Source organism: Pleurodeles waltl, chromosome 3_1 (genome assembly GCF_031143425.1).
Source record: "Pleurodeles waltl isolate 20211129_DDA chromosome 3_1, aPleWal1.hap1.20221129, whole genome shotgun sequence".
NCBI classification, from domain to species: Eukaryota; Metazoa; Chordata; class Amphibia; order Caudata; family Salamandridae; genus Pleurodeles; species Pleurodeles waltl.
In genome coordinates this window covers 1496343142-1496365194 of record NC_090440.1, presented here as the reverse complement: position 1 = coordinate 1496365194, position 22053 = coordinate 1496343142, and the positions used below count along the sequence as shown (strand labels likewise).

The following is a 22053-nucleotide window of genomic DNA, read 5'->3' as shown; positions in this document are numbered from 1 at the left end:
TGTGAGGGCAATTGCTTCTAGCAATAGGGTTGCCCTGTGTTCTTCTTCTTTTCTCTTGTGAACAGTGTATTCTGTATTTGTAACCAGCTTCAACAATGACTGGCTCATCTTGGTCATCCTCCTCATCATAATTCTAGGGGTTCTGAGAAATTTTATTTTCCTTTGCTTCTCCTGGAGTCTCCCAGACTCTGCCAGGATCAACTCCATGTCCACATCATCATCATCAAATGTGGTGCTTGAGGAAGATGGTGGAGTACCTTTCCTTTTTCTTGCTTGAAATTTGGAAGCCAATGGTTCTAAAAGAGGAGGTTCTTGCTCAGTAGGACGCTCAACCTCCTGTTTAGCTCCAACTTCAACTACTATTGTTGTCTGTGACTGTTGTCCACTTCACTGTGTTTCCTGAAATGATTGGGTCAAAGGGACAAATCCAATTCAACATCACTGCTCGTCTGTGTTGCCATGACTGCAGTAGTTGTCTTGCTGACATATATGGGATTGGGCTTAGGTTGGGGTGGTGCTTTTGATGTGGGATTGCTGGTCCCAGGATCCTTCCTGGAGGCCGGTGAAGCAGGCACACGTCTCCCACAAAAGGTTGTGGTCGGCACGCCAGTGGCGGAAAGCTGCTTCTTCTCACTAGCCAATTTCTTGGCAGCACCTTTCGTTAGGTTTATCCTCAAGTTGTCAGTTGGAAGTGGCAGTAAGCTGCCCAAGCAGAAGGGATTGGAGGACTGACGTCACATGTTTTTTGCACAGGCTGTGTGTTTGGCACTACTGTGGGGGATGTCTCTTTTTCTCTGGTGCACCTCAAAGCAAACAAGCAAAAAAATAATAATTTAGAAGGACATGGTATTGTTGCAGTTTGAATTAGTATAGACAAAGGCTAAATAATTTAGTGTGGGTGGTTACTTAGCTATCAAAATAACAATTTATCCAGCCATTTTAAAGTCAAGCCACACCAACATACCATTATATTTGCATGCATCTATTCCAAAGGAGACACCTTCCGCAGTCAGTGAGGGGCATCGGTAAATTGAATAATTCTTAAAAGAATGAAGGTTAGTGTGCACCTATGTCAGGTAAGGTTGTCCAGGGAGAAATGGAATAGTCATTAAAAAGATGAATGATGCTGATTTTTTTTTCTGTCCATCAACTCTATGCCTTGCAGGGTGTCCAGGGAGAAATGGATTTATATCTTAACAAATGGATGCTGTTGTGTGGATGTGCACCTAAGGTAGATGGATGGATCGAGGCAAAATAGAAAACAATTGAAAAAACTGAAAAATCCAAATAAAATAAAAAATTGAAATAAAAAAATAAATACAAAAAGATAATTCCGGATGTTTGTATGGCAGTATGAGAAAATACTGTGAGACAATGAGGTGCAAAATAAAAATGCAAAGAAAATGCATGTAATATAAAGCACTGTTCATCATAATCATATTCATAATATACATATACTACAATGATCATCAAGCATATTATTAACATGATATCACATCCATGCAAGCCTAAGGCAAAAGCACACTGGCTAGCTGCACAAAATGGATACCAGGAACATGAACACCAACAATGAGCAAGGAGGCATGGGGAACAAAGAACACATGCAAACCTATGAAATTCTTGAACGTGTACCACAACAAATAATCAAATCAGTTTAGTACATATTGTAATGAAAGTGATTTTTTATTATTAAAGTGTCCTTAGATGTAAAAACAAAACAGCCAACGTGTTTGGTCCTCAATGAAGGACTTCTTCAGGGCTGTAAACATGATAAAAACAGAAAAAAAGTGTCTAAATATATATACACGCACATGCAAACCTATGGCAAAGACAACCTGTTTGGATGTAAAAAATGGCGATTGGCCACATGGTCCTTGAAACAACATCATCAAGCAGGGAGGCATGGGGAACAAAAAACCCATGCAAGTGTATGGCGAAGGCACACTGGCAGGATGCACAAAATGGCTGCCAGTCGAATAGTCAAATGACCGCAGTGAGCAAGGAGGCGTGGGTAGCAAAGAACACATGTAAGCCTATGGCCAAAGCGCACTTGCTGTTTGCACAAAATGTCTGCCAGCCACATGCTCAAACAACAACAGCGAGCAAGGAGGCATGGGAAGCAAAGAACACATGTAGGCCTATGGCAAAAGCACACACACTTATGCAATAGCTTTCGATCTTTCTTGTGTGATTCCACAAAACAATGTTCTTATATAGTCATATATATCCAAAATGCAAAGTGATTGATCTGTCCACCTTAAAATCCAAGTGAAAATTGACCAGGGGCTGGACAAAGCACTGAAAGGAGCCTGCTGGACAGGAACAGAAAGTTGGAGTCTTTGGGGCATTTCCTTCCTGTCGGAAAAAAAAGTTAAAAGGGCTTTTGCACTAAAAAAACAACTTGAATGGTCAGTTGGAGTAGAAAATCCACTCGAAAATGTTTTTTTGAATAGATTTAGCTGATTCTCGAGTAGTGAATCGACTTTATGTGCGCTTTCGAGCAGCACTATATTGGTGCTGTTGTCGTCAGAAGTCATGGGATTGGGGGAGAGATCTCATGCGTGCTCACTAGCCACCTGAGAATATTGTGGAACTCACAATCAAGCAGCAAAAATAAATCTTGAGCATGCAAACAGAAGCAATGAACTCTGTTTCGCACCAGATGGCAGAATTTGGAGACTCTGTGCTACTCTGCTTATTGTGGATTGCATAAATTCTGAAAACTCAGCAAACATAGTGGCGTTTACTGCCAAGGCCTAGTAAGTTCCATTGATCAAATTGTTTTTGCATGAGTGACAACGTTGCACTCTTAGGATCAATCAAGTGCAACATGTCCAGTACTTTGCAATGTATGGGAAACATTTGCAGTGGATATTTGTGCCAAATGTCTTGTGTGCAAATGTGAAATATTTTCCAATTATGAGATGATCAAATACTTGGAAAGAATGAAAATAAAACCTCATTAAATTACTTTGTATCATACCCAGGAAAATAGTCTTAATGGAGTGATTTAACAGACATGTGGAGATGAATGCTTTGAATGAGTTCAAAGGAAGTTGTGGGCTTATTCTGTGCTGCCAAATGTGCAGTTAGGAAAAAAAGTTTGAATTGCTAAAAGAGAAATATCTACCTTGGTTTGCACTTCAGTTCATAAGTGGACCAATCATGAGAGTCAAACTGTGGATGAACCAATAATTGACATGTGAATGACAAATCATTCTGAGTATTACAGGAGGATACATTTGAGCCAGTTAAGTTTGGAGTGATGATTGTTTCCATCAAGGAACCATGTTGTGCAAAGCTTATCAAGACTTCTTTACCTTGTAACAGTAAATGTGGTAGATACTTAGGAAATCAGTCATGGAACATTAATAAGGAACCACAGTGTGTGAATATATTATTGAAGAGGTATATGTTGATACTGGTAAAAAGATAGATTTGAAAAAAAAACTTGCTGGTGCTTTCAGCAGGAACATGGTATGTTGTCAATTCTTCATATATTTTCTATACTACTTATTCAATTCAATGTGCCTTTTTATTCTCTGCACTGATGTTATTGCTTGTTTGAGATATGGTTATTTAGTGTTATTTGTTAAAGGGTAAACCTAATTTTGCCTCCTCGCATTGGAGTTCTGTGATGAGGATTTTATGATTTAGGATGACATCAAAAAGAATCCAATTTGTATTCTTTACAATTGTTCCACAGATTTGATTCCCATTTGTATCATATCATTTGACTGCTGTTTTACTTGCAAATCTCAAACAATCCTGAGAACCTTTAGGCAATGTGTGTCAATTAATTATGCCATTCATTTTGTGATTTATGCTTTACTTTATGAATATCCACTTAAGCATAAATTGTGGTCCTGGAAGGGGTTAATGGTGACCAATCAACATTGAAAATCAAGTATCTGTTGGACTAATGATAAACCATGTTGTCAATAGCAACATGGACATTTTATTCTCCAAGTTATTTATGATTTTAGTTCTAATTTGAAGTCTGCAAATAAATATTTTTCAAGAATGCCTTGGAATAGCTGGTTGCACAATACAGACAGAATAGAATATGATTCAATGAACACATCAAAGGAATACAGCCTCCATTTCACAAATACCTTTAACTTGCCTGTTTTTTCTCTTCATTGCACCAACTAAGCAATGAGCCAAATGAAGCTCTTCAAAGTTTCCTGAACAATGTGGGGAAACTGTAAAGGCTTTATTACATGCATTTTCTGGCACTGCAACATGTTTTACATCTTATTATACAGGTAACTATTACTTAGAACTAACTTATAATTCTATTCTCATTTGTTAAAATGTGGGTTATTAGTAATGGCAGGTAGGTGTTTAAACTTAGTGATAAGAACACAACCTAAAATAAGGTCCAGTCAAGGTCTCAATAAATTCAATCTTGCTCAACCATTTGTAGCTTTGCCCAGAAGCAGTTAGGTGTAACTTAGGAGGCAGCTGTGTAAAGCATTTAGGGCCACATGTATGAACACATTTTCCCATGGACACAGAATGGGTAAAACCATTTAATACATCTGGCCCTTGGGCCCTTATTTCTGCTTCTAGCCATTCCCTAGAGCCATCTTAGCACCATATTCATGAAATGACGCAAGATGGCGCTAAGGAATGGCTAGCGTCTAAAAAATTACTAGCCAGTCAAGGATGGTGGTAGAGAAAATGTAGCCAGTGGGTCTGAAATGACATTAGGCTGGTTAGGAGCAACTGATATGCTGCCAACCAGACTAGCATCAGTTTTTGACACAAATGACTCCTTTCCAAGTGTAGACAGGAGTCATTACCACAACCCCAATGCCCACCACAGGGGACTAGTGTCAAGCCCAACATACCCAGTGCCAGGCAGGGGCCCCATATAAGGGGCCACCAATGGCATTAAAGAAATGATACTTACCTAAACTTACCTGTGATGGGGTCTACCTCCTGTAGTGTCCCTATGTGGGTGGTGGTGTTCCTGGGGCTTGGGGTAGGCATCTTTGTGCTCATTCCATTGTGTTCCACTATGGAAATGGGCCTACCTGCACCCTAACACCTGGCCTGACACAGGCGCTAAATAATGGTGCTAAGTGGGCTTAGCACCAGTATTTAAGCCAACCTCCTTTTTGAGCATTGTTTCTGCACCTTGAGATAAATATGGCGCTAGGGGCTTAGTGTCCTGTTTAGGATGGGAACACCCTATCTTGCATCTCATTGATGTAAGGTGGTTTCGCGCATCCTAAACATGGTGCTAACGCCAATATTTTGACTCAAGGCGGGTCTAGAGTTGAAATATAATTATGGAGTTAGGTTAACGCACCAAAATTATTATTATTGGCGCTAAAGCGGCGCTAATCATCCATAAATATGGGCCTTAATATCAACAGTAATTATTTAAAACGCAACACAATAAAAATCCAACACAAATTTATCAAAATGGAAAATATTTTTATTTTTAAAATAGCATCAAAATTACAAATATCCAAAGTAGGGACCTGGAGATATGAATTTTTTAAGATTATATGTAAGAATATGCTTTTGAGTGCCTAAAAGCAAAAAGCGCCCACAATGCACATCTGTTTGTGCTTGACTGGGACAAAGTAAAAGTTTGAGGCCTAACCCAATGGAGACTAAGTCACTGGGAGGCTTCTGTCAAAATGTTACCTTTGGACTTAGAGTCAGATTTAAAACTCGGCAGACAGGTTACTCCGTCACAATGGTGATGGGTACCCTGTCCAATGAAATCTAAATCCTATTATACCTTATGGGATTTAGATTTCAGCAGGTGGATATCTGTCATTGTTGTGACAGGGTAAACCATCCACAAAGTTCTAAATCAGGCCTTAAATCTGTTTTCTGGCACTTTTTCTCTTGTTGTCGAGTGGCAAGTAAGTTAAAAAAATATTGTTTAAGGGTGTTGTTTGTTTGATAGGGCATGCACCGGTATTTCTTTGTACTTTTATTTGATTTTTAAATGTCCTTGTGGTGGGTGGCCTTGAGTTTCAGTAGGGGGCTAGTTATTTATTTAAATTTCATTTTCATCTGTTGTTAAGGAAAGAAGTAGCACAGTTCTCTAGGCTGACTTTCGATGCAACATTGGCAGCTTGGCTCAGTGCTAGGTTCTGGTCAACTCCTGGAAGCCTCATCGATGGGGAAAAGCTCTGAAACTTCAGCAGGATGACCTTGAAATTCAGGCCCGGTTAAACATCTCTAGCTCGACTCTCGTCGATGAGTCGGTCACCATGTGGAGCTTTTTATCAAAGTTGCTCCAAACATTTGGATCTTCTTACAGAAGTCCTTTTTGGGGTTTTGGAGTGTCGACACCCTTGGTTGAAGGTTCCAGAAATTCTGAGTAGCTCCTTGGGAGTTGGGACTACAGTTCTGAGAACGCATCTGGTCAAAGCTATTAATAGGCCACTGGATGGTGGTCAGCTGGCTGGGCTTTCCTAGCAGGCCTTGATGCAGGGAACTCTTGGGAACTTATTTGTACCTGTTACTTATAGGGAGTTCACTCCCGTTTCTTTGGAAACAAGGCAAAGTCCTTTTTGTGCTGAAGTCTAGAGTGTGCAGCTTGTGCAGTCCTTGTGAGTGCAGTTCTTCAAATGCAGGCTGTGCTTCTTCATCTGGTTTTCTTGAACCAGGGATCTGAGTTGCTGGGCAGCTCTTCCATATGTATGCAGGTTTCTGAGTTGGTAAGCAGGGTGGCACCCCTGATGCATTGGGCACAGGATACCACCTTCAGTGAAGATTACTTCCTGCGAAGTGTGGCATATTTCAATCCCAGAAAGCACTTTTCCCCAAAAACTCAAGATGGAGGAAATCTCTCCTGGAGTTGTACTGGTGTGGCTAACTTTCTCAAATCCTTCCCTTCCTAGTGGGGCTCCCATCTGGCTCAGAGTGCAGGACATAGGGTAGGTCTGGTTTCTGACGTAAGTGTCTTCCCTCCTTTGAAGACCAGTTTTGCCATCGAACACCCTTCCTGCTCTGTCATCTACTGCTGCAGATCTCCACCCACCAAATCCTTCCTTTGTTTCAGCTCAGGCCATTTCGCATCTCATTAAGGTATCTTGGCTCAGCTTGTAAGTGACTGACAAATCAGGAAAGAATACAACATAGCCTATATTAGGTAAGTTTTAGACAGTGTTCTAAAACTCTTTCCCTGTAATAGTTATAATAAATCTATGGGCAAGCTGTTGGATTTACCTATTCAATTGATGACATTTTTATCTTGCTCCCATCAAAAGGTAGACTTTATTAATTTGAACTAAAGCTATCCTATGTTAGTCTATGGCGCTAATGCACTACAATGGGGAACAATGAAATTGGCAGTTTTGCCCTTACAGGACTTACAAAACAACTTTTATAATGCCACTGCTTCTATTTACACTGCACCCTACCCTTGGAGCACAAAGAGCAGACTTTAACAATGACATACGTGAAAAGGAGATATTTTAAGACTTTGGAAGTACTTTTATTGCCAAAGTCAAATCTGGGCTTAGTTTTATTTTGAAAGCAGCCAGCAAGGCAGGCCAAAAGGATGACTTTGTCACATCATTATTTTGCTTCTTGTATTTTCTACATCTTAACTTTCTTTTTCTCCATCCTGCTGCATTGTGAAAATGCATTGATGAAAAATATAGTACCAGAGCAGACACAAGATCCCTCTGTGACATTGTTCTGGTTCAATTCTTATTACTGGTGTAAGATTACATTTGAGTTTGAACTAGTGCTTGGTGTGATATCATGACGTTGATGATTTTTAGGGCACTGGTATTGCATAAGCAATAGTTTTTTGTTGTAAATAAAATATTCTCAAGAAAGGCCCTAAGGTCCTTGACGGTGAATAACACAATGTATTATTGCCCATAGACATTGATCAATGACTAGCTTCTATGTGTGGGGAAAATTTCCTAAAACAATATAATATAAGCTTTATTCATACTTGATTTAGGTAAAGGTAAGAAACTAACACATGTTTTGGCATCCAGAGTAATATAGCTGAAACATATTACACTCTTTTCTGGGTCATTCTGATTTAGTAAAGCAAAGAAAAATGGAAATGTTTGTTCAAATGGCTTGAGCCATGTACTGCATTTGAGTTGTACAAAGTGTCTATTTTCGCAATGACCCACAAATGAAACTATACATATGAAACATTCCTCTTATAAAAACCAGTGCAATATAGCTAAAACATATTACACTATTTTCTGGGTCATTCTGATCTAGTATAATTTTCAAAGCAAAATGGAAATGTATGTGTTCAAATTATTTGAGTCAAGTAGTGCAAATGAGTTGTAAAAAGTGTCTGTTTTAACAATAACCCACAAATGCAACTGTACATATGACACATTACTCTTATGAAACCAACACAATTATATGTATATTTTTTAATTTTCTTTAGATATACATCAAATGGCAATCGACTGGCTGACTGGAAATTTTTACTTTGTGGATCATGTCAGTGACAGAATCTTTGCATGTGATCAGAATGGAAGTGTGTGCATCACATTAATTGACATTGATCTTCTCAATGCAAAGGCAATAGCAGTTGATCCAGAAGCGGGGTAAGTTTTGTTCTAACATTGTTATTCTCAAATAAATGTGACATGCACCATTAACGATTCTGCAACTTCCCAAAGTTCATCAGAGCCATACTAAATTTCATAAAAATCACTGACTTTGCAGATGATACCAATTTAACCCCATGGTATTTAAATATGCCTTGTGTAGATAGTCTAAAACTCTTGCAATGATCCAATACTCATGGTGCCCCATTGAACACCCAGCACATGAACAGAAACAAGGAAATAATATTGTGTTTTCCCTTCTATAACAAGCATATAATATTGTGCATATGAGTTTAAATAATGTTATTTCAGAAGAATTATTTCAGTTCTGTACAGTGTGGGTCCAGGAGAGTAACTGTTGGCTATGTCAATATTTTACATGTACAATAGTGTTATGTAAGTATATCGTATGTCAATATCCTGCAAATCTTCCATGGATGGAGCCCACACAGAGAAACTTTCAATGCTTCACTATGAATGGTGCAATGTATGCATGCAAGAAGGACAGTTAGATTAAAAGTATGTCAGAGTCCATCCATACTTCCCTTAAATTGTACTTCTTGTGTTTCATTTGTGCTTATCTTACATGACATTGCAGACTATGTTTTTGTCTCTCATGTGTCTACCCCGTCATTTCTTTGTAAGAAAATTGTATTGATATATAAGGCTTACAGCTTATAACATTAATAATTAGATCAGAGTTAACTTGTGTGACCTAATAATAGTTTGAAACAAAAGTTGCTTAACAGCCTGATAACGAGTACAGTGGTCCATGAACCGTCATGCCCACGGTGGCAGTCCAACTGTCGTATCCTTGGCTGTCCGACTGCCAGATCATGATACTGGTGGTCAGGCCGCCACAAGACCTTCGTCACTGCCAGGATCATGGATTCCGACGGGTTGGCAGCAGTGCAATTTGTGGTGATCATGACTTGACATTCTGTTGACCTTTCCATGGCAGGACCCCGCCATGAAAAGGCAGTCAGAAAGGTAGAGACTGGGTTGTCGGGGGGCATGCACAGCCCACAGCACACTGAGAATGCCTTGGCAGATCATGCCCATTCCGAGTGTGCTGGCAGCACCAACAGTGCAGTGGCATTGGGCTCGCCGCTCCCTTAGAGCTGAAGCCAATGCCTCTGCACTGTTTCCACCTGCCAGCAGTGTGAGAAGTTCATAGTACAGTAATCTGGAGGCCGCCAGCTTGATGGCGGCCTCCAGACCGTCGAATTGGCGGTCCGATAATCGGAAAGCCAAACTCCTAAATAGGCCCTCAGTTTGAGATTTACTATTATCACTCTAATCTACGCAACAGTATGGAGAGTTTTGGACTTTGAAGGGGTTAGATTTTATATTCCCACTCCAATGTAACGAAAATCAGGGAAATTTTTTGACTTTTCGGAGGGATCAGCAAACCACAATGTCTGTGATTGCTTCTAAATAAAACTTTTTTTTATTTTTTTTTAATGCAGCCGGCTTTACTAAAAGGATAACCATTTAGTAACTGAGAACTATTACCAACATATTCTGGGAGCAGACATTTGTCTTCTATACCTCTGCCTACTCCTAAATGTATTTGTTCACATTCACAAATAGATCCCTTCTCATTTGTTAATGTGTCAACACTTTCCTTTATTGAGATGGAGACAAAATAATAATGTTTTGCAAAAGGATGTTGATCACAAAACATTAGTGCATACTATAAGGAATCAGTCAGTCAATCAATCATCTTTATTCATCTGGAAATCCAGCCATAAAAGCATAATTCATAAAACTTACAATAAAACATGATTCTGTTAAAAAAACATTCTATAATACAGATATAATAAATAATAGGAAATACCATATATAATTGGGGGAACAATGCTATCCTCAGCCATACAACAGAGCACACATACATACTCACTGTGCTTTATGAGCATATTGCTAGACTATACATCTTCCTAGTGCCTAAAAAACGTTTGAGAAAGTTAATTACTGCATAACAAATTTGAGGGTCATCTACATTTTGTAAAAAACATAAGGGCTGTCTTACAATGTTTAACATTAGGAACACAGAATACCAAGATGAGGAAGTGCTTCCTGTGCAGTAAGTACAAGGTGCAGAACAACATAAAGTTGAAAGTGCTTGATTTGTGCCAAAATCACAGAGGAATATTAAAACACAACCCAGTGGGCTAAAATCTATACCTCTCATTTTGTATAAACAACATGTAAAATTCCAGACCTGCTATGGATTTAATAGATACATAATGTGAAGCTGCATGTAATTGATAAGAGTCACTCCGGTGGCTCTCCCCTCGCCATTTCTAAAAAAGTGCTGTAACCCATATTTTGTCACCACTCATAAGACTATTGGGATTTCGAAAAGGAACTCAGAGATTCACAGAGTGCAATAGACATATTCAACATCCATCAGCCAAGAAATTGACTAAATGTTGTTCAAGCAGGGACTATCTCGTACCACCTCCCTAGTAAGACTAGCTTCTGGTGTCACCCAGATCCTTAGCCAAAGGTGCCAGGGATTGAGTTTATTTCTATCCTCCAGAAAGTTTACACTAAGCCTTAGGTGCATGCAAAGGTAGCCAAGGATTGTTGTACAGCAGTCAGTTTACACAAAAACGTACGCTCTACTATCTGGAGGTTATCTTCCTTTTTTTAATCCCACACACCAGCTCCATAAGAAGTGATCACCACACACTGATTATTATGGATTGCAATAATTTCCTTAATTGGTTCATGGCCCAGTCTTCTTGCAAAATTTAATACTGACTCAGTAAACCTCTGGGTTTGGAGTGCATGTGATCTAAATAAAAGACCCCAACTCAAACTTCAGTCAAATCCAATCCATAAATATGTAAACATTTTTACTTTAGAAATTTCCATTCCATAAAGCAGAACTGGGATTGAAGTATCCATTGTTTGGGACGTATTTTTCCCAACATGATACAGTGATTCTTCTAGGCCATTAGTGTATATATATTAAGGAGAGAGGGGGGCATCAAACGACCATGACACACACACATGTTGTAAGTAATCTTAGGTGGGAGCTCCTCATTTGTCCCATAACGTATCTTGGCCAGCGTGTTCAAATACGTCCTATGTAACATGTCAATCAGTGCATTACAAACCACTCTCTCTCCAGGACTGACCACAATACAGGACAGTTGACCATGTCAGTTGCGCTAGAGTGATCCATAAATGCTAGATCCGTAACAATTAAATAATTACCTAGGATAAGCTGAAGTTTAGGCACTGATCAATAGTGCCCAGACCTCTACGAAACCGATATGGCGCCCTTGAAAATATCTACCTCTCCTCTGATCGAACCTCCAGTTTGGAGAAGATAACCCTACCCAGGATCTTACATAAACTATTCAGCAAGGAGATTAGACATTAAGCGCAGAGTACATGTTTGTTACATTTCCTAAAAATTGGTACTACCACTGTCTCCTTCCTGGATAGAATTAATTAGCCTGATAGTGTGGCCATTAAAACGTTAGTTAGAAGGTGTGTCAAAAAAGTGCTATTTGCTTTAAACTAATCCCTAGCAACCCCATCGGGCCTGGGGCTTTCGCTGAAGGGCTCAAGTTAATTACTGTAATAACGTCCTTAACCTCAATAGACAAAAACAACTTCCTTGGCCGGCTGTGTAACTTCTGAGGTAACTGACAAAGAGGTGTAATTATGTCAACTGACGACAGCTGGAAACTATTCTACCCAAGAGGTACAATAATGTTTGTGTGAATTGTAGGTTTATTATAACCTGAGAAATGATTTGTTTGCAATTTTTCAGAATCCAACATTATCTTTTAGGGTATTTGCTCTTTCCAAATCCTCCCATGCTTCCATCTTAAGCTCCTCCTTCAACTGCTCAATAGCCTTCTTGCATTCTCTTCAACTTAATTTAATTTCTTTCTTGAATCATGGAAGGTTCATCAGAGGCATTTCAAGTAATTTGTGAGCTGCAGTACACACATGATTGAACTAACCTTTAAGGGGTTTACTACAAAGGGGTTTATTATTAAATTAGCATCTTGGAAGAAATAGATGCACAAAGATCTGAAAGAATAACAAATCTGAGTCTATTGCCACTTTATTGTTAATTTACAGGAAACAACTGATGTTTCAGAAGAAATATGGATGACTCATAATATGTGATGGAATAGTTTTCTTTTAGTAGCAGTATGGGATAACTTCAATTTTACTGTCCTTTCATTTGCAAATAGTCCATCATATTTTCTGTGCTTTTGTCTCTTTCTTATGTGCTTCCCCTCTGTGATAATATCTCTTGAATCTGACAAATATATTATGTAATCTGTTATATAATAAAATAGATGAAAATTAAACATTTTAAAGGGTGTTATGGTGTTTTGGTCACCCATGTTGCACTCCTGGTGGTACTTCAGTGACGGACTAGGAAGATTACTTGATTGGTTTAATTAGGCATTCTTTTACATAAATGAATGATTCATATGTTTTTTTTCAAATATATGCAAATGAGCTGAAGTATCATTTCTTGAACACACTGGGGTCATGCAAACTTGAGGTTATGGGCCTCATTTAGAGTTTGGTGGTCCTATCATGGGACTGCCAAAGTCACAGGGAGGTGCCAACGACATGGTGGTGACGTCATCCCCAAACGTATTACAGTGTTCCCACTGGGAACATTATAATACACATTCCCGCCTGTCAGTTGAACCATGCAACGATATAGCACTCGACTCCCTTAAGGGAGCCGAGTGCTATATCACAGCATAGAGGAAGCCATCCAGCACCCTTGTAATGCGCACTGTCTGCAGAACAGTTGCAAATTCCAACACTGCTGGGCAGGGGGGTCCTGCACTGTTCCTGCTATGGGCATGAGCAGTGCAGGGCCACCCCTGTGGCCCCCGGCAATGGTTTTTCCTATCTTGAAATGGCTGGAGGAAAGTGGGGTTGTAATCAGCCAGGCGGTGCTAAGTTCAGTGGCAACTTGGTTAGTTACAATCTTGACCACCACCACCCCATCGAGATCCATGATCCTGGCAGCCATGGTGGTCTTTAGGAGGGTGTTAAACAGGATCAAGTGCAATAAAGACCACAGGTGAACAGTGGCAACCCAAGAACTTCTGGAACACCACAAATTTATTGATTGCTGAGTCTTTTGCCTTGCTGTCTGATAAACATACTCTACTGGGGATTGATTTCTGTAACACTGATAATGGACTTAAAGACTGCCACACATGGATACATAGGTAGAGACAGCAACTGGTAGGCTCTTTCCTTAGTGTGTTAAACAGGAAAACTAAATTGAACTTTTGGCTTGTAATGCCCCAGCTAGTATATTAATTTCCATGGGAGAGGTAACCAGATAGTCCACATATCCTAAGCAAGTCAAAAGAATATCTGCCCATGCAACACACCTCATGTCATGTGTACAAGAAGGAGCTAGGAGACAGACATATCTGGCAACATCATATTCATCTCCTTTAAAAAGGCCAAACAACCCTTTCTAAGCTGCCCTTGCCAAAACTGAGATGATAATCAATGGATTTATTGAACTGTTGTTACCGGAGAAAATAGAAGTTGAGAGTAACCTAATAAAGGGGAGTTTGACAATCAGCTATTTGTATGTATCCTCATTCAAGGAAATCAAATAGAAATGAATAAAGTGAACTAAAGGGGACACTATTGATAGTTGATTCATGACAAGGAGTGGCATTATGTATTAGCAGTGCGCATTACAGCATACTGTTGGTAAGCATCTGTATTGTGGCTGCCTCCAATTTTGTTGCCCTCAACAGTGATGGCAAAGAGACTGACTCATATCTCATGGACATTTTCAGAGATACTGTGGTCCAATTAAAAGATATGGTAGGAGAAGTGAAAAACATCAATTCCTATATGAGGTCAATAGAAGAAAGATTAAGTGAGAATAGAAACAATAACCCTAACGATGCTCCTCCGTTGAATGATAACATTACTAAATAAATTATATCAGAAGCTTTTAAACTTCTAATGTTCACTAAAATGATTCAAAGATTGCACAGGAAAGTTCTGAGCTGAAGAGTATCATGACATTGATAAGAACATTGGTATATCTTCTAAAAACCTTAGTCTGAATGGAAGAAGCAAGAACTGAAATATGTGCAAAGTGTGCAGAAATCAAGCCTGAGTCTGAAGAGGAAGGCTAAAAGATTATTAGAAATCATCAAAACAGTCACAGCATTTGCCCGCGAACCACTGCAGTCAAGTAAAGTCAGATGGATAGCTGGTCAGAAAAGGCATTGACAAATGGGAAGTGAGAACAGTCAAGAAATTAATCAAACATACTCAAGTGTGTGTTTTGGACACTGAACAACTTTATATTACAATTCATCTAACCCACCAAGCAGTCATCACAAAAACAAACCAACAGAAGTGATTGTGGAAAAATATTGGACTACATTCCTGGAACATTACAGAAGTTCCACAAAGCTATGTGGACATTAATCTACTTTACTTTCCTATGTCTTTTGAGATAGTATTCTCACAAGAGACATGTCTCATGGACCTAAAAGAACTAAAAAAACTATAGTTCTTTGTTAAACCTACAATGAAAGGCGTGTATAGGTGCAGTTTCAGTCTTAAGGCTTTATCTAGGGTTGATATAGGGATAATAGTACTGAAGCTGATACCCTGACAGTATTAAGGTGATTGAGATAACCTTAATTTGTGGCTGGAATCTTGAAATTGTGCATGTTTTATATATGATAATGTTAAAAAAAGAATTTATTTCAAGGTGAAGTAATATAATTGTGGATCTCTCACTTATTACATAAAACATTTTATACATCATGTGGTCATTTCATTGCAAATATGTGCCCATATGGTAGAACAAGAGATTGGATAAATAGAGGAAAATGTGTATCAGAAATTCCTAAAGTGCCACATATATTTCCATGTTGGTACATAAGGGACAATCAATGAAAGTTTTGCTTTAACAAATATAGCATGCCACTCATACCTATGTTCAGTCTCATCAGGTAAACAATCTATCTTCCCGTGTAAGGTGTACCTTGACTGTAAGTTACTACTTGATGTTCGAATCAAAGGATTGGAGACATTTTAGAACAGAGTCACAGAATGGTTTAAGCAAGAAAAGGCCTACTTTCAGAAAGACAAACAATCTAGAAACCAACTTCACTAAAAGATGTATTTTTAATTTTTGAGTTAAGAGACCCCAAACTCCAAATATCTATCTGCTCCCAAAGGGAATCTGCGCTTTAATAACATTTAAAGGCAGCCCCCATGCTAACCTATGAGACAGATAGGCCTTACAACAGTGAAAACCGAATTTGGCAGTGTTTCACAGTTAGGCCATCTAAAACACATAAGTACATGTCCCACCTTTAACATACTCTGAACCATGCCCATTATGCTAACTAAGGACTACCTCAGGGGTGCCTTACATGTATAAAAAGGGAAGGTTTAGGCCTGGCAAGTGGGTACACTTGTCAAGTCGAATTGGCAGTTCAAAACTGCACACACAGACACTGCAGTGGCAGTTGCAGTTCTGAGCCATGTTTGCAGGGCTACTTATGTGGGTGGCACAACCAGTGCAGCGGGCCCACTAGTAGCATTTGATTTACAGGCCCTGGGCACCTCTAGTGCACTGTACTGGGGACTTACTAGTAAATTAAATATGTCAATCATGGAAAGCTAATTACATTTAGATTTTACATAGGAGCACTTCCACTTTTTCACTGGATAGCAGTGATAAAGTGCCCACAGTACCAAAAATAGCAAAAACAGAGTGCAGCACACATCAACAACCTGTGAAACAAAGGCAAAAAGTTAAGGGAGTCCACGCCAAGGATGCCAACCCTAACACACATATTTTACAGTGTCACCATATGTAGGACGTGTATGGCCAGACGGGGTCACTTGAACACTATGGGCCAGATTACGACCTTCGTGGAGGGGGTTACTCTGTCCCAAACATGACAGATAACCATAGGATATAATGGAACTTGTAATACGATGGGTGGGATATCTGTCACATTTGAGACTGAGTAATCCCCTCCTCCAAGGTCATAATCAGGCCCTGTGTCACTGAACCAAGCTACACCAGGCTGATCAGCAGTAACTAGGGTGAAGCTGCTCCAGAGTCGCTTGTGTTCTAGTTCATTTAGGACCTGTCCTCGTAATTCAAGATGGACTTTTCCCACTGTAACCAGGACAAGACTGGTTTGCATATAGCTGTTTCCAAAACAAGGTGGCATTGTGTACAAAATAACAATGGACTGGGATGCAGCTGAGTGATTACCAGTGGCTGTAATTAATTCACGCATTCTGTCACTTTTATCCATAATTTTGTGTATCATCCTGAATCGGATGGATTTGGCCAGATGTGGATACTGTGACCAAGCTATACCTGGTTAATGAACACTAACTAAAGAGAATCCAGACCTGGGTTGCCAGTGTCCTGGTACAAGGTAATCCTGGCAGTTCAGTTTCGGCTGTTCTCTTTGAAGCTTGCCAAGATTGAGTGGCTAATGGCTGGATTCAAACTGAGGTATCATTTTTTGCTAAAAACCAATATACTGAGAAGGGACTGAGTGATTACCAGTGGCTGAGATTAATTCAAGCACTCCATCCATCACTTTTGTGGGATGGAGTTTACTTAAAGGGAATGGGATAGCAGTCTCCGTTTCACAGCCACAGTGCACCTAAAGCTATTCCACCTTATTCATACAATGCATATTGGCTATTATTATGAGTCAAACCCTATGCTGCGGGGCAAATAATTTTTTTTTTGTTAGACTCTCACCTACTCTAGTTGTGGCATGCCTAATCATTGGGTCTCAACCTCTTCCCTAAAAACAGGATCGGCTCGACCATATTCGGGGGAGTAGTTTTGAAATAAATTGCATTCATTCGTCTCGGATTAAAAACACCTAGGTATTCCTTTTATTAGTGGCTGTTCATGTATGATTAAAAACACCAAAATGGAGGAGTAAATCAAAGGATATAATGTTCCTACGACCGTTCAACTGTGGTCTTTATTGCGCTTGATCCTGTTTAAGACTCTAATATTGCCAAGTTTGTTGACATGTTCCAGCCGTAAATTAAGGGTTCCAGAGGTCGAGGGCTTTGATTAGGACTGAAAAAATGGTCCATGCAGAAATATATATTTATTACTACCTGTCCAAAGTCAATAATGTGGGGGGGAAACAAATATGCAACACACAAATCCATGCATGCAAAGGCTTACTAGCTCACTTGAATGTTCAAACTTAATTCTCTTTCATGGAATTTTGTAAGGAAACAAGGGAGAACTTCAGGGGGACACATCCCTTTAGTCACACAATCTTCAAGGATGCTGTGTCACTCAGTACCTACCGAGGCCTTCTCTCCTGCCAACGCCAACGCTGAACCCAAGCTACACCTGCCTTCTGAGCCCTAAATATGTGAAACTGGTCCTGGGTTACTTGTGTTCTATTTCAGGGGAACCTAGTGCGGCAGTTCAGGCTGAACAGCTCCCATTAGAGCAGGGTCAAGAATGATTTGTATATGACTGGATCCAAACTGAGGTGGCTTGGTTTGCAAAATTATGATGTACTGGGATGTGGCTCGAGTGATTACCAGTGACTGCGATTAATACAAGCATACCATTCATCACTTGTTTGTATTTTGTTTGAATTACATCTGACATTCAAATACTTTCATTTGCTGCTCTATATTTATGTGTTTATTTATTTTCAATAGGATTTTGTATGTAATAATATTTTTTTGTTGTTTTTAATATGAAAGACTTGTGGCAAAAGCCAATAAATAACATATCATAGAAAATATCATACATGGCTTTAGTAGAGCGTTCTTCTGTGTCAGTTATTTTCTATCAGAAGGCTTCAAGATGCCTATAGTTTTTAACAGTAGGTATTAAAATTGCAAGGGTCCAAGTAACATGCAAGATGAGACACTTCTGCATTCTGCTTGTTCTTTTGCATGCTAAAGATTGATATACAGTAGTAACATTCCAAGAAGTTGATTTACCAAAAAATCTCACGTCCACTTAGTTATCCACATAAGCATAAACCTTGGCACTCATTATGAGTGTGGCGGTCCAAGGACTGCCACACTCGCGTTGATGGTCAGACAACCACACTCCAGGTGGCCCACCTGCCCAATTACAACTGTGGCGGGCCACCCACCTAAAGACTGCCGTACCAGCCAAGATCATAGACCCTGATGGGATGACAGAGGTCAGGCTAGGACCCCGCCATGAAAGGCTGGTGGAAAGCGAGAGCCAGGGGCCACCAGGGGCCCCTGCACTGCCCAGGGCAGTCCAGGGCCCCCCTGTCAAGCACCCTCGGAATGAACAATATCTGCTTTGTTGTGCTGGTCGGCCCCTTCTGTGCTACGGTATAGGACTAGCCTTAAGGGAGCCGAGTCCTATACCTTAGCACTGTTCCCGGCAGACTGACCAAAGTGAATGCTCTATTACAATGTTCTCATCAGTCAGCCCGGCAGGAACATTGCAATAGGTTGGGGGGGACACCAACGGTATGATGGTGGCATCCCCCCCGCAGCATTGTTGGTTGACTAGTCGGACCGCCAATGTCATAAGCAATGAATCAATCAATTGCATTTATAAAGCGCGCTACTCACCCGTAAGGGTCTCAAGGCGCTGGGGGGGGGGAGAAAGGGGTCAGTGCTCGAAGAGCCAGGTCTTGAGCTGCCTCCTGAAGGAGAGGTGGTCCTGTATGGCGTGAAGGTGGCTGGGAAGAGCGTTCCAGGTCTTCGCTGCCAGGAAAGAGAAAGATCTGCCTCCGGCGGTGGCTTTGCGGATGCGGGGTACGGCTGCCAGGGCTTGTCCGGTCGAGCGTAGGGTGCGCGGAGGAGTGTAGAAGGAGACTCGGTGGTTGATGAGTTTTGGTCCGAGGTTGTGCAGGGCTTTGTGTGCGTGGGTGAGGAGTCTGAAGGTGATCCTCTTGTTGATTGGGAGCCAGTGAAGTTTTTTCAGGTGTCCGGAGATGTGGTGGTGGCGGGGTATGTTCAAGATGAGTCATGCGGCCGCGTTTTGAATTTGTTGAAGTTTCCTCTGCAGCTTGATGGTAATGCCGGCGTACAGAGTGTTCCCATAGTCCAAGCGACTGGTGACGAGGGCGTGGGTGATGGTCTTCCTGGTGTCGGTGGGGATCCAGCGGAAGATCTTGCGGAGCATGCGGAGGGTGTTGAAGCATGCCGAGGTCACCGAGTTGACCTGTCTGGTCATGGAGAGGGATGAGTCCAGGATGAAGCCGAGGTTGCGTGCGTGGTCCGTGGGTTGGGGGGTGCTGCCTAGGGCGGGGGGCCACCAGGAGTCGTCCCAGGCGGTGGGTGTAGGGCTGAGGATGAGGACCTCCGTCTTTTCTGTGTTCAGTTTAAGCCGGCTGTCTGTCATCCAGTTCGCTACTTCCTTCATGCCTTCGTGTAGTCTGGTTCTTGCTGAGGTGGGGTTGTTGGTGAGGGATAGGATGAGCTGGGTGTCGTCGGCGTAGGATATGAGGTCGAGTCCATGTTTTCGTGCGATGTTCGCCAGGGGGGTCATGTAGATGTTGAAGAGGGTGGGGCTGAGGGAGGATCCTTGGGGGACGCCGCAGATGATCTCCGAAGCTGTGGATCTGAAGGGGGGAGGCGGACTCTCTGCATTCTTCCGGAGAGGAAGGAGATGATCCATTCCAGGGCCTTGTCTCTGATGCCGGCGTTGCTGAGGTGACGTATCAGGGTGCGGTGGTGTTAGAAATGGGGTCTTTGGTTGACAGTCAGGTTACCCCCTGTTCAAGCAAGGACCCTCACTCTAGTTAGGATAAAAGAGAATCACCCTCAGCTAACCCCTGCTTACCCCCTTGGTAGCTTGGCAGAGCAGTAGGCTTAACCTCAGAGTGCTGGGCGTAAAGTATTTGTACCAACACACACAGTAACTTAATGAAAACACTACAAAATGACACAACACCAGTTTAGAAAAATAGGAAATATTTATCTAGACAAAACAAGACCAAAACGACAAAAATCCAACATACACAAGTCAAGTTATGATTTTAAAAAGGTTTCAAATAAAAAGAGTCTTTAGGTAGTTGTAACAACACACTAGCGCTGCTAGCGTGAAAATGTACCTGGTTTGCGGCAAAAATAACCCCGCACGGGCGGTGTGCGTCGAAAATAACCCGGCACGGGTATATGCGTTGAAAACAGCTCGGCTCGGCGAGGCGCGTCGAAAAAGCCAGCCACGCGACGGTCCGAAGTCCCGCGGCGCTGATTGCGATCTCTCAGCCTTCGTCAGCGATGCTGCGCGTCGTTTCTCCTGCTCCGGGCGTCGATTCTCCGGTCGCGTTTCCAGCGGCGTCGTTTCTCAGCTGCGGAGCCGGCGTTGCGTCGTTTTCTCAGCCGCGATCGGATTCGCGTCGATCTTTTCTCCGCACGGCGCTCGGTGCGTGTATTTTTGTCCTTAGGCTGCCAGCCTCTCCTTTCAGGGTCCCAGGAACTGGAAGGGCACCACAGAGCAGAGTAGGGGTCTCTCCAGAGACTCCAGGTGCTGGCAGGAAGAAGTCTTTGCTATCCCTGAGACTTCAACAACAGGAGGCAAGCTCTACATCAAGCCCTTGGAGATTTCTTCTTCAAGATGGAAGGCACACAAAGTCCAGTCTTTGCCCTCTTACTCAGGCAGAAGCAGCACTGCAGGAAAGCTCCACAAAGCACAGTCACAGGCAGGGCAGCACTTGTTCCTCAGCGATCAGCTCTTCTCCAGGCAGAGGTTCCCCTTGATTCCAGAAGTGTTTCTGAAGTTTGTAAGTTTGGGTGCCCTTCTTATACCCATTTTAGTCTTTGAAGTCACCTTCCTTCAAAGGGGACTCACACCTTCTTGTGAAATCCTGCCTTGCCCAGGCAAGGCATCAGACACACACCAGGGGGCTGGAGACAGCATTGTCAGAGGCAGGCACAGTCCTTTCAGATGAGAGTGACCACTCCACCCCTCCCTCCTAGCAGAGATGGCTAATCAGGAATGCAGATCACACCCCAGCTCCCTTTGTGTCACTGTCTGGTGTGAGGTGAAAAACAACCCAACTGTCAACTGACCCAGACAGGGAATCCACAAACAAGGCAGAGTCACAGAATGGTTTAAGCAAGAAAATGCTCACTTTCTAAAAGTGGCATTTCCAAACTCACAATCTCAAAATCAACTTTACTAAAAGATGCATTTTTAAATTGTGAGTTCAGGGATCCCAAACTCCACCTGTCCATCTCTTCTCTAGGGGAATCTACACTTTAATCATATTTAAAGGTAGCCCCCATATTATCCTATGAGAGAGAGAGACAGACCTTGCAACAGTGAAAACGAAATTGGCAGTATTTCACTGTCAGGACATATAAACCACATTACTATATGTCCTACCTTATCCATACACTGCACCCTGCCCTTGGGGCTACCTAGGGCATACCTTAGGGGTGCCTTACATGTAAGGAAAGGGAAGGTTTAGGCCTG

The 22053-nt window shown here is 41.5% G+C and overlaps 1 protein-coding gene across 1 annotated transcript in view; it reads left to right on the top strand.

The window, feature by feature from the left end:
* LRP1B (LDL receptor related protein 1B) overlaps positions 1 to 22053 on the top strand; it is a 4500992-nt gene that overhangs the window by 1720070 nt on the left and 2758869 nt on the right. The window contains exon 7 of the mRNA XM_069225083.1: positions 8402 to 8564. Within this exon, the coding sequence (XP_069081184.1) occupies positions 8402 to 8564 (163 nt within the window). The remainder of the gene's footprint in view (positions 1 to 8401; positions 8565 to 22053) is intronic.